Below are 13788 nucleotides of genomic sequence, written 5' to 3'. Positions count from 1 at the left end.
CTCTTCCTATCTATATATATATATATATTACAATTTCAATAAAAGAGGGTAATATGGCATGCTTGGTAAACATTAAAAGAACAAACATTGTCATTTAATCAGGTTTTAACATTGTTGGGCTCCTCGAGGGGAAGAAACCAATTACAGAACTCGAGAACCTAGGGGAATTGGTGCATCTCCTTTTGGTTCATGAATTACCTTTGAGCAAGGGCCATTGTGCAACCCAAGTTATTCATTTGTCAAATCAAATTAAAGTAGCAATCATCCTTTTCACATGTCACTTGGTACCAAAGTCTTGGGTTGCATAAATGACATTAAGTAGTAATTGCAAGGACCACCCAAACTAAGTATAAAAACCACATAATTGGGTCTGCTTAAAAGAGGAATTCACCGGCTCCCACTCAACTCCCTAGGTGCATCCCATCACCAGTGAGATTTAACAGTAGCAAGCTAACAACAATAGTATCTTAGCAAACTACCGTAACACTCTAGTTTCAAGATACACGATTCTATGGTGCATGCCATATTTTGCCATCCACACTACACTAGTCACTCACTCAAATATGCACGTCAAAAACACATTGAGAACGAACATATATCTAGATGCACCCAAGAATATTGGAAGACCCAAAACGAGTCTGCCGCAAAGATAATGATCCAACTGGCACAAAGTGAGTACATAGATCAAAAGATGTGCCTTTATGGGCTACAATTGTTTTTCCAAAATTCATAGCGCAATTTGGTAGTATCAAGCAGTACACAGCATATCATCAATATTCCAATCACTTCTGAATTTTCTGAGTCTTCAATAGCTTGTTTTTCTGCTTCTAAGATGATTGATAGGACAATAAATAAAAAGACCAACACATTCATGAATAAAAATTCAAGAAGTATGCAAAGAGACATAGGAAACTAGTTGACCTCTGATACCTAGCTTCATTTAGGAATATAGAATCATGCCTAACAAGCCTATGCACTTTCTTTAGTACATTAAAATTTCATTGGTGGAAAAAGTTATCAAATGGAAAGAATAAACAGCTACAAGGAATGCCTGGATAGAAAATTTACATAGAAGAAGAAAAGCATGTCATGCTAAAGAGGGCCAACGATTACACATATGATAGGATGAAAAGAATTCCAAATCACAGGGACACCATACAAAAATCAAGTTTTTCAAAAAAAAAAAAAAAAAAAACCAATAATAACAAAAAACTTTGTCTAGGACATTAACCAAGTACTAATATTTTTAGGTTCCAACGAGAAATATTTAATACAAATAATTATGAAATATATACTTACATTATGTGACGTTGAAGATGTAAGTTGGAAGACTTCCAACACCTCGGCGTTTGTGCGCACGTAGAGTGGCCATTTTTTAAGATATCTGCATACCATTTTGCATTCAGAAACAAAAAAAATGATATGCTAAAACCATAAAATCAGGCTAATTACCATTTATCTATCTCTCTACAATATACTATGAGCGCATGTAATATAACTCCCGTTAGAGCATATTGTACACCTCCCTCAATCAGAATACCTACTAATGAGGAGGTTTTCATCTCACATTTTGGGAACCACCTAAGAACCACTAGATTATTTTCAAAAGAAAAAATTTTGAATTTTGATATTTCTACTGCTTGGATCTAACCCTCCAAAAAATGTACTCTATGTTCAATCTTGAAAAATCATTTTTTCAAGTGCCTAGAGAGTGCAATTAGGAAAAACTTTTATTGAGATTAATCTACGAGTTGATAAAGTTACATCGCCAAAATTTGGGGTCCGAAAATTACTACTAGATTGGGTTTTATCCAGGAGTAAAGGGGCATTATATTCCCCGGGAATATAAAATCTGTTGAGTAATATCAATATATCTCTTCAACTAACCAATAAGGTGAATAATTCGTATCTCTCTAGATTTCTAGATTCAATATAAAATCAGACAATCATAGTAAGCACAAAATTTTCATAAGTACATGAAAGAGTTCCTTCCAAATTGTACCAAACCAAACATTCAGAAACAAGTGGACAATAACCATCCAACTAGAAACTGACAAATATCAAATTTCTTGTTTTGTGATAGCGAAGAAAGTTGGCCTTGAAATGTAAAGAAGTTAACAGTGGCTGTAAGAACCAAGGGAACAATGGAAGCAAACAAAGAGGATAGATTGAATGAGCCGAAAAAAGAAGCAAAGCTGAATGAGTTTACCATTTGGAGTGGAACAATAGGTACCATGAGCTCATCTATCAACAAACAAACAGTAAGGAATCAATTAAATGTCAAAGACCAAACAAAGCCTAAAGAATTGTAAGCTTCTATACCAAATGCCTAAGCTGATGTTAGAAGTAGGATGAGCTTCACACGTAATGGAGGCATGTGAGAAAGTTTTTGACCCATGAGAAGGCATAATGGACTGATCAAATTACCCCTACAAAGATGAAATATGGAGGAAGCAAGTGGTGCATATGTCGTACCATTATTTAATCAGTATACAATCATCTCATTTTTCTCTCTAGAATTGCTCAATGAAAGATTTTCCTTTATATGTAAGATTATCATAGAAATTTCACATTTTAAAGCAAGTGTTTACCAATTAGTAGACTTCTCTCTCTCTCCCTCTCTCTGTCTCCCTCTCTCTCTCTCTCTCTCACACACACACACCGTCATCTCTCTCTGGCATAACTTTCTCTCTCTTGTTTAGGCATACCTCTCTCTTGGAGGAGGGAGAAATGGACACATGGGGTGGACATCCACCCCCTTTTATAGAGATGAAAAGGGGACAGATTTCTGCCCTCTTCATAGAGAGAGGAAGAGAGAGAGAGAGAGAGAGATAAGTGGGGTGGAATTTCCACCACCCTTTGAGTGAGAGAGGGAGAGAAATGAAAGAATGGGGCAGAACCCCCCCCCCCCTTGAGAGAATGATTGCCTGGTACATGTGAGCTCGAGGTAAAGAGAGAGAGTGCCTGGTGCCTTGTGAGCTCGAGGTAGAGTGAGAGAGAGATGAAGGGTGGGTGGTGCCTCCCATTTTAGAGGTAGAGGAAGAGAAATGAAAGGGTGCGGTGCCCCCCTTTTAATCATATTCATGATACTCTAGTGAGTATTGTTCATACTCGCCCGAGTAGTATAGAATTCAAACAGGTTAGCCTGAGTTTTACAGAACTTACGTAAGTCTACATAGTACTTGCCAAAGTAATGTTCACTTTGCCCATGTACTATCTGGTACACGGGTACTCTCCTCACCACAGGCTAAGATCGAATAACTCGACCAAATCCAAGTCGACTTGGTCAAGTTTCAAAACATTGTTGATAAGTATCAAGGAGTGTAGACAACACCAGAAATTCTCACTAATGGGATTCCAAGAAGCCCAAGTTCCGAGTTTCAGGGACCATACTAAGCATAGTGAACCATATTGAACCTAGACCTCCTAGAATTGTACCTGGACCTAAAACTTAGCAGAAAACCGTGCCTAATACCCTCAACTAGTCACCTTAGACACTTCTAAGCCTAATGAACATAGAAAACTGACCCGAACACTAATTTGACACCCAAAAACTTGAAACCAAGACCTTAAAGTCCTAGCCATGTAGACCCCTCAAAAATAACTCCAAATTGACTAAATTTGGCTCCGAATTATAGAGGAGGTCGCAAGCTTTCCAACCGTCCAAGAATTGCCTAAATCCGACTTATGGTTTGAGAGTTATGGCCTAGACAAATTTGTTCATAAAAATAACAATTTAGTCCCTGAACAACTCGGATCGACTGGCACATGCGCGACTCACGGGATGCACAAATTTTCGACCATAATTTCACCTAGAAAAGCCCAAAATTTTCTAAAACCTTTTAAAGGCTTCTAGGGTGCTCTAAGTTGGATCTTGGACGCGTTTTAACATGTAAAACCCAAAGAATTTCATGAGATACCTAGAACCCAAGCCTATATAAACCCCATTTATTCCCCTAAGAAAATAGAACCAAAATTCATCTAAAAATCATTAGAAAATCCCAAATCCTCTAGAAAATTAGGAAAACCCCCGAGAAAATTCCTAGAAAAATCCCTTAGGCTCTAGAAACCCTAGGTCTACGAAAAACCCTAGGCTAGAGATCCTAAACCAAGATTATTTCAAATTTTTCTTATAAATCCCCAAAAATCAAAATTCTACGAACAAGACCTCTTAGATCCAAAACCTTCATAAAGGCATTCTTCAAGAAAGCAAGAGGAGGCACCAAAAGTGTAAATCAACCCAAGTCCTCATACGAGCCACAATTCCAGGTTTCTCAGGTATGTGATCTTTCCTTCCCCTCTACTTATTGTTATTTGTTTCTTTATTTTATGTTCATGTCTTGATTTCTTAGTTTAATTTAGAATTCATAACTTTTAAAAGATCTAGTAGGTGTGAGATTTACAACTGGCACTTCCAATACATCCAAATAAAGGTCAGATTTGTCAAATTTGTACCGATTTTGGATCTATAATTTGAATGGTCCCACATTCTCTATCGATTTATCAAATTTTAACTAGTCTTGCATGAATTTGAGTTGATCTCAAAGATTCGAGCAGAAATAGCTTGTTGCCCACCTAGGGCTCTGGAGCTGTAAATTCACATCTCTAAATCATTAAAAGCTTCCTATTTGTCTCTAATTCTTATTTTCAGACGAGATAGAAAAAAATACAAGGGATGAAAGTTGACCGAAAAAACTCCCCAAAAATTTATCTAGGGGTCTCTAGATTAGTGCCATCATGTTGCTTGAAGATGGCTTAGATGTCGACTCGGATCGAGTCGCGCCTAGTCCACGCGAGTGAGTCTAGTAGTGCCTACACAACGTTACGACTCGAGCAAAGCACAAACTGTGAGAAACAATTTTTAGCAATTGTTTCTTATCCTAATTTTCCCCCTTATTTCTTGTCTTTTTCTGTTCCCTGTTTTCTATTCATATTTCCAGAAGATTACAAAATTCAATAAGAAAAAAAAAAAAAGATAACTAGCTAGATCAATTCTTTATCTTTGCCTTATTCTTATACGTGCAGCTCATATTAGTCTTTATTTGCATTATTGCCTGCCTTATCACCTATCTTTTGTGCACATTACTTCTATACTTGTTTTCCGCATCTCAATCACACACTTTGCATGAACAAAAAGATTTTCAAAGGTTTTCCCCTATACCAACATCAATGTCATGTGGGAACCCAGTTTTGTGGCAGGATGATTGGGGATACGCCAACACTAGCGCAAGTAACCCTCCGAGCTTCTTGAAACAACCCACACATAATAAGCTCAACCTCCGCAATTGACCTACAACTGGGTCTTACTTCAGCACCCATATGGATCTAACCTGCTTTCAGTCATTTCGTTAGTTAGGAACCCCTCCTGAACTTGACCACCTATAGAGTTCTAAGCCAATTCATTTTTCAAACCGTTTTTTTGTGACTTGTTTTGCTCTAGGTTCGAGTCTAGGTCTAGCTAGGTTTGAGTCCTAAGTCTAGCTAGGTTTGAGTCTAAGCTTAGCTAGGTCCAAGTCAAGGTCTTGAATCTAGTCTTAGGTCTGGATCCAGCTGAAGGCCCATTTCTAGGCCCAGGTACATTTACCGATCCAGGCCTGCACCCAACTCCAGGTTTAGGTTTAGTCTTGGCCAAATCCAATCCAAGTTAGGTCCAACCTTCTAGTCTAGCCAAGTTTAGGAGTCATGGCTTAAGCCTGGACTAAGATGCGGTCTGACCCTTTAGCCATCCTAGGTTGAGGATAATAGACCAATCTCTGGGGTATCACCAAAGTGTTGGCTCAACCCATAGGAACCAAGTGGGTGAATCCAATCGCAACCCATGTGGAATCACAGTTAGTCACCAATGTATTCAGGTCACAAGTCATCCTGCCCATGATCTAGGAACTGTGGGCCACCAAGTCAGTAAAACCCATAGCACCTTAAATAGTGAAGACATCACACAGGCAATCCTTCAAGAAGTGGAGATTTGTCAAAAATTAAGTCAACATAGCCAAGGCAAGTCAAACGTGCCCTTAGGTTAGTCGACCCGAACTGAGTTAATCTCGATGCTCAGTCACTCTCTCACTGTCCTAACCCTAAATCGGTCAAGGAACAACCGAACTAGGGCCCATATAAGGCAAGCCACTAGGGAAACCTAGAGAGCCAAGCATCATCCCCTAATCCCAAGAGCTCATCAAGCCCAGCATTTACCCACCAAAAGACTATCAATGGCTTTGAGCTTGATCCGACAATATTCCAAGGGTTAAGTCACAGTCAATTTACGCAACTCCTTGCAATCTAGGCTTACATCCAAACCTTGGCAAACCAACAGGTGTAATACAGAGTCTACCCCAAGTGCCAATCCAAGGGTATGGTCAGGATCCTCCTCATGCCCAAGGCCAACCTAGTCAAGTGAGTCAACCTATGGAAGTCCTTAACCCACAAGTCAGTCAGCCTTTATTGGCTGGAGCACCTGCTGAGTTTCAAACCCAATCGACTCCTCCAAACCTACCCATGTCAAGCTCAATCGGTCATATCAGCCCTAGTCCATTGTCCATTAGCTCAACCAGTTCAAGCTACACCATTAGTTCAGACCTACCATGTGTCGTCTCAACCAACCCAAGTCGCACCACTCGTGCAAACGCATTACCCAACGGTCCAATCCCTTCCGACTTGCTGCAAGTCCAGGTCCAGTCAACCCCAACAATTCTACTGGCCCATGTCTACTGTATCCAAACCCATTACCCATCAATCTAGTCTTACCCAGTCCAAACGGTTCCGATTGTGTCACGGGTTCAAGTCAGCCCGTCAGTGTTCGACAACCAACCAGTGGGGCAACCCCAGCTGCCCAATCAACTAAGTTACCAGACCTAAAGAGTGATATCAAAACCTTTATGCAAACCTTGGCAAAGATGGGGGTTCCAGATGACCTCCCCCCAAAATCTTACGTCAAGTACACCCTTGGAGATGTTAAACCTCTCTCACTGGTGTCCGTATTCCCCCAATTTAAAAAACGTTCAATGAGAAGGGTGAAAGGTGACCCAGGAGACCACATCACTGCTTACCTTCTGATTGTTCCTTCTCTGGAAGAAAAACCTCGCCTACTTGAAGTGATGTTTGAATATACCCTCTCTGGTAAGCCTTTGACTTGGTTCTGAGAGGTGGTCACTAAGTACTCGGACCAAACTCCCAAAGAATTGTTTTGGCGCTTCGCCTAACAATATCGCGCGGCCAATCAGCGATCGATGACCCTTGGCAAATTGGTAGCTACCCAGCGAAATTATGGCGACTGTTTACGGACTTAGCCAACAGATTCAGAGATGTTGCATCAAAGGCCATTGATCGAAACCTCTCAAATCGGTATGACCAAAGAGAATGTGTCTCCTAAGTACAATTTCTTCTTCAGCAAAAGCACTCGGCCTTTCTCTTTTGACTTAATGCCCGAAATGGTCTTGTGCTATGAGAAAACAGAGGAAAAGCCAAAGATCAATCACCAGCCATGCTAGGGCAAGAGTTTGACCACGATGAGGCCTTATCAGGCAGTGAACCCAATGCAATAATTACCAAAAGAGTCAAAAGCCCAGTCCAAGTCAGAATCACATTCAAAACGACTTAAGGATACAGAAAGATAATGGATCAAACCCCTCAGAAGGTCCAAGTTGTCCATCCAGAACAAGATACACCCCAACAAAAGCCCGTACAAGGCCCTGAGGCTAGGGATCCTCAAAACCATAATGACATGATGATGATGGCCTTCGTCCCAGTCAGAATCACATTCAAAACAGCTTAAGGATACAGAAAGATAATGGATCAAACCCCTCATAAGGTCCAAGTTGTCCATCCAGAACAAGATACACCCCTACATAAGCCCGTACAAGGCACCGAGGCTAGGGATCCTCAAAACCATGATGATGATGGCCTTCGCCTAGGATCTAAAAACGAAGAATGGAAAGGAAAACAAATTCTGCAAAGAATTCCAATCGATTGAAGACACAAATCCAAAAAAAGTTCCAAGACATCCCTATCCTAGATAATGGGGTAGGGGCAAATAATCCAAACCCTATGGCTAGGGATTCCCAAATTAACAATGATGGGAATAGCCTTAGCCCGAGTTCTGAAACTCAAGAAAAGAAGGAAAAACAAAGCAATTCATAAAGAATCCCAATTCTAGTTAAAGATACATGCTTACTTCCATGATATCCTTGTGATACATGTCACCACAAAAGCAAACAGCTTGATTAGTCTAATTTTTCAAATAAGGGTAGCAGACAACTCACCAGTGGCTAAATCCATCCATAAGGTCAACCGAGATCCTGAGGTTAGGGATTCAGAAGACCACAAGAATGAGGAATGCCTTAGTCTCGAGACTACAGATCAAGAAGAGACAAACCAAAAAGTAGTTTCATGTGAAGCAAGTCAAAGACAACGATGGGAAAAAATCAAGAAATGGGGTTGAGGTCAAGGTGGTAGCACCACCTGTGACTCAGTTTCCATTCCTATCATTGCTAACCCCTGTAAAAAACTACTCACAGTTTCAAATATTGCTAACCCACTACTAACAATTGACATTCCAAAAAACACAAGAAATGATTGGAGAAAACCAAGAGCTCCACGTGGGCCTCCTTCACCCGACTTCTTGGCAAACCCACCTATTTGGGATGAGGAGTTGAGCCTAGAAGAGTTGATAACACCATCCTCTAAGGCGGATCCAATAGTTAATGTCGAAGAAGCGAAGGCCTAGACCTAACCACTTTATCCCCTCAAATATTTTTGGAAGAACTTGAACCTCTGAAAATCAAAGAGCCCCACGTGGACCTCCTTCACCCAACTTCTTGGCAAACCCATATATCTGGGATGAGGAGTTGAGCCTAGAAGAGTGTATGGCATAGAGTTGATAACACCATCCTCTGAGGCGGATCCAATAGTTAATGTCGAAGAATCGGAGGCCCAGACCTGACCACTCCTAAAGATTCAACAATTGTTCGAGAGTTGAGAGAAATTGAACCCCTAAAAATTCTAAGGGGGCCACCAAGACCACTCTCACAAGATTTCCTGAACGATCCACCTATTTGGGATGAAGAACCCCAAGAAGAAGATAGGGGCAGGAACACGAATCCGTTAACTAGAGCAGCCCATATTCGAGAAGATCTACTCTTGAAACAAAAAGTGTCGAAGAAGATCCAACAGGGACAGTCCCATCTACCAGCTGAATAAGAATCCCACGCCTTGTCTGACAACTCCCAACATGTCATAGCACCATTAACTCTAGAAAAACAACATGAAATTCTAGATGAGAAGATCACGGAAAAGGAATAGGGTGATCACTTGCTCCTCCCTCTCAAATAGCCAGGTGGGACATCCACGTTTCGCTTAGGCACCCTACTCCACAGCATTGACGACCTACAAAATCATAAAACAAAAAAACAAAAAGGACAGAAAAAAAATCACCCATTCAAGGGAAATAAACCAAATGAGCTTAGACAACCCAAAAGGAGAATGAATGACTGCAGGGGGAAGGATGATCGAGTCTTCCTATGTTTCTTGGAAGAAGTGACACTATAAGTGAAAATGTACCAATGATTCTTCTTCTCCTCCTCCTCCATTTTCTTCAAAAGAAAAAAAGAAAAAAGAAAGAGAAAAGAAAAAGCACAATCCTCCTAGCTGAAATTCCGAAAGGAACCCCGAGCATTAAAATAAAAAAAAAGGCCACCGGGATGAACACCTGAAAGGGATCCCAGGGCGATCGGAAAAAGAATTTCTCTCACTTTTCGTCTCTTTTTCAAAGCCCCTTCTCTCTAAAAACATCTTCTTATCTTCCCTTTCCAAGTTAGAGTGGTGTCAAAAAGCAAAGTAACCTGAAAAGTATTGAGTCCAAGTAAACCTGAAGAGCCTCGACTATCTAAACTTCAAAGGGGTGCCAGTAGAGTAATGAAATTGGAAGTCCAAGGAGATTCTAAGTATTGAAGGCCAATGTCCCATATTATCTAAGACCTTGGCTTGCTCGAAAAACTGCAGAAAGCTCTCTTTTGAATTGTGACACATGGGACAACATTGGGAGATGAAAGAAATACTCAATTATTCCCCGTCCTAAAGGCCCCAAAAAGAGGTGCGGCAGCCGACAAGCTCATCATATTCACGGGGGGGGGGGGGGGGGGGGGTACTCCATGGTAGAATGAGCCTAAATTGCATATCAACCCGTTTTTCGAAATTCTCTCCCTCTTTCAAAATTTTCGCATGTGTTCGTGATTTCAAAACATCAAAGTTTCTTTGTTAAAATCATATGCCCAGACACTTGGTTCTGTTTTCAAATTTTCACTTTGGTTTTTAAAATTGCTAAAAATATTTTCTAAAATGAAGGAATTGGACAATCCGTACATGATGCTACCACATTTTTTCCATCTCTAAAAGTCTTAAAGGATGGGGTTAAATACTTAGGAAAATTGAGTTTTAGGAAAACAACCCATTGGTTCCCAAAATCTTGGCCTGAACCTATGGTCCTCAGATTTTAGAATCAAAAGGTGAAAATAAATTTCATTAGCTGGATTTTCTCCACCATCGACTATCTTCTAAATTCAAGTTCCAATTCAATTGAAAACCAATTCCCAAAAAGCAAAGGTCTAAAACCAAAGATGTCTATCAGGCGTCCTAGATAGCATTATGGTGGCCTCAACAAAAATTACCATCCCATAATCAACACAGTTCCCGTTCAATGTCACTACAGATACCGATTAACCTAACAAAAAAATAACTACCTCAAAGTCAGCACAGTTTTCATTAACATCTTACATATCAAAATCGATGAATGTACTGCCTTCCCCAAAGGGTACTGGTCATTCAAAAAGAATGACCCCTCCTAATTTTTTCCATCATGTATCGGGTGTTTATTTCTTTGCCATTCACCCGATGTCTCAGGTGAATGTTAAAGAGGGGCAATTGGAGACACCCCCCAAGAAATTCCAGCTAATAGGATTCCCAAAAGCCTAAGTTTTGAGTTTCAAGGACCATATTAAGGCTAGCGAACCTAGACCTCCTAGAATTGTAACTAGACCTAAAACTTAGCCCAAAAGCTACCTAATACCCTCAACTAGTCATCTTAGACACTCTTGTGCCTAATAAACGTAGAAAACTAACCAGAATACCAATCTGACAACCAGAAACCTGAAACTAAAACCCTGAAGTCCTAGTTTTATGGAACCCTCAAAATTAACTCAAATTTGACCAAATTTGGCCCCAAATTATAGCGGAGCACACAAGCTTTTCAAAGTTCCAAGAATCACCTAAATCCGACTTACAGTTAGAGAGTTATGGGGCAAAAAAATGAGTTCATAAAAATGACAGTTTAGTCCCTATGCAACTAGGATCAACTTGCGCATGCACGACTCGCAGCAAGTCATGCAAATTTTTGGCCACAATGTCGCCCAAAAAAGCCCAGAATTTTTTGGAAATTTCGAGAGACTTCTAGGGTTCTCTGTGTAGGTTGTTTTGACACGTAAAACCCTAGGAATTTTGGCGAATATTCATTACAAGATGCTTAGAACCCAAGCCTATAAGAAACCCCCTTTATTCATAGAAAATAGAACAAAATTAGTCCAGATATCCTTATAATATCCTAGAAAATCCCAAATCCCCTAAAAAATAAGAAAAGCCCCTAATAAATTAGGAAAAATTCCTAGAAAACCCTAAAATATTCCCTTAATCTCTAGAAACCCTAGATATAGGGCAAACCCTAGAAAAGCCCAAGGCTAGAGACCGTAAGCCAAGATTATTTCAAATTTTCCTTAAAAAGTCCCCAAAAATCAAAACGCTAGGAACAAGACCTCCTAGATCAAAAACATTTATAAAGCATTCTTCAATAAAGCAAGAGAAGGCACCAAAGGTGTAAATCAACCCAGGTCATACGAGCCCCGATTCCGGGTTTCTTAAATATGTGATATTTCCTTCTCCTCTAGTTGTCGTTATTTGTTTCTTTATTTTCTGTTTATTTCTTGATTTCTTAGTTTAATTTGAAATTCATAACTTTTAAAATATCTAGTAGGTGTGAGATTTACAGCTGGTGCTTCTAGTAGATCCAAAAAAGGCCCTGTCAAATTTGTACCGGTTTTGGATCTATAATTTGAGTGGTCCCACATTCTCTATCGATTTATCAAATTTTAAATAATCTTGCATGAAATTGAGTTGATCTCGCTCAGAGATCAGCGCAGATTTGAGCATAAACAAGGAGATGTCACATGGTCAACATTAAAGATAATTATAGGTGAATTCAATGGCTGATTTATCTTTGCAATCATAACAGACAATTCCACCTAATGGATTCCGGAACTCAGGAGAAATCTTATTATTTTACTTTTTTGGTTCTGTTATTACTCCGAAGTTTGCCATACTTTGTGCTTGTATAGTGCTGGGTTTAATCAAATGTTGAAGATTCCAATGCTCCAGGCCATTTCCAAACCATAAAGCAATGTCCAGCAAATGAGCAGAAAAGATGGCACAATGTGAAGCTTCAAATTCAGTCCAAGAGAAAATTACAATGCTTGTTCGGGGTTTGAAGAAAGGCAGTTATCAAGAGAAGAAACAAAGACGAGATATAAGTGAGGGGAAGTGGTGATCCACACGGAAAAGTTTAAAATACACAGCAGACTAACTACTGTGCAACAGAACTAATATCAGCGAGGTCAAATGAACAACTCATTCAAAATTAAAGAACATGAATCTCTAAACACGAGAATAAAACCGAAAATTACTTCAATAGAATGAGAGAATAAAACGAACCTGGAGATTCTCCGAGCAAGTTCAGTATTAAAGGTAGGAGAATGGGGTTTAAGGGTTTTGCCAGAGCGCAAACAATGGAAGGCAATGAACGACGATGGTGGTGGAGTTGCGTTAAGGGGGACGACATGAAAGCGGCAGAAAGGGGAATGAGACATTGCGAGAGACGGCACCATCTCTCTCTGTGTCTCACCTCCACCTTTCTCTCTCCAACTTTTTTTCCCTTGTCGGAGCGATCTCTCTCTCGAGACTTCTCTATCTGCCCGCCTTATCTTTTACTTTCAAATGAATGGAACCGGAGGGCGCATTGGTTGCCGCCGCTCCAGCCTTTATGCAAGGTAAAATGTACAATGAGACCACTTTCTTTTTTATTGGGGGGTCACAATTCATTTTGGCCTTTGGACGTAAAATTGGGGGCTGCATTTATTTTATTGACTATTTTTATAATTTAAAAAAAAAATATTTAAACTTTATGACACACCCAAGCTATCAAATTTCATATGCGGATATTTATAAGTAATTGAGATCTCCTTATGCAATAAGTAAAGTAAAAAGCTTTTATAGAACCGATGCTCTAAACAATCAAATTAGAGCACACTTTAAAAATTTCACTAAAAGAAGTTGTTTTTATGCCCAAATATCCTCAAAGTGATCTTCGCGACATCAAGTTGCATGGACATGAGAAAAAAATGGATTTCAAATTTTAGAAATAGTGCATCTTGTAACGCATTTTTGGGACCGTCAGTTTTCAAGATTTTCAAGTTTCCATATATTTGCTTGATCTACACTTTAAATTTTCTAATTAAAGATGAAAATGTATTTTAAGGCTATCATAAAGATTTTCAGTATTGAAATCACATTTCTTGATGCTATTTGAAGGTAGGCTGTATTTTTATTGTTTAGAGCCTCGGCTCTATACAAACTGCACCCCATAGGTAAATGGTCTCATTTTATACAATCCCTTTATGTAATTAATGTGTTATGTTGTTGAAGGAGTGGATGGGTGTTACATTCATAAACCGTGTGATATGAAAATTTATCTTT

The 13788-nt window shown here is 39.6% G+C and overlaps 1 protein-coding gene across 21 annotated transcripts in view; it reads right to left on the bottom strand.

Annotated features, from left to right (window-relative positions):
• The window catches only part of LOC18427010 (GDT1-like protein 1, chloroplastic), a 43550-nt gene extending 30448 nt beyond the window's left edge, over positions 1-13102 (bottom strand). For 8 of the 21 annotated variants that reach the window (XM_088852234.1, XM_088852233.1, XM_088852237.1 and 5 more), the window contains exon 1: positions 1300-1380. Coding sequence is in view for 6 of the 21 variants with exons in the window: in XM_088852229.1 (XP_088708355.1) it covers positions 1300-1384; positions 12748-12920 (258 nt within the window). In the remaining 15 variants the exon portion in view is untranslated. Of the gene's footprint in view, positions 1-1299; positions 1385-12747 lie in introns of those variants that run through there. The other 13 variants (XR_016044768.1, XR_016044769.1, XM_088852229.1 and 10 more) reach the window with 4 other exon arrangements.
• Between the last annotated feature and the right edge of the window lie 686 nt (positions 13103-13788).

This window comes from Amborella trichopoda, chromosome 11 (assembly GCF_054954075.1).
Source record: "Amborella trichopoda isolate Santa Cruz 75 chromosome 11, AtrichopodaSantaCruz75HAP2 v2.0, whole genome shotgun sequence".
NCBI lineage: Eukaryota > Viridiplantae > Streptophyta > Magnoliopsida > Amborellales > Amborellaceae > Amborella > Amborella trichopoda.
Note: the sequence above shows the minus strand (reverse complement) of the source record. Positions and strands in the feature narration are given on the sequence as shown.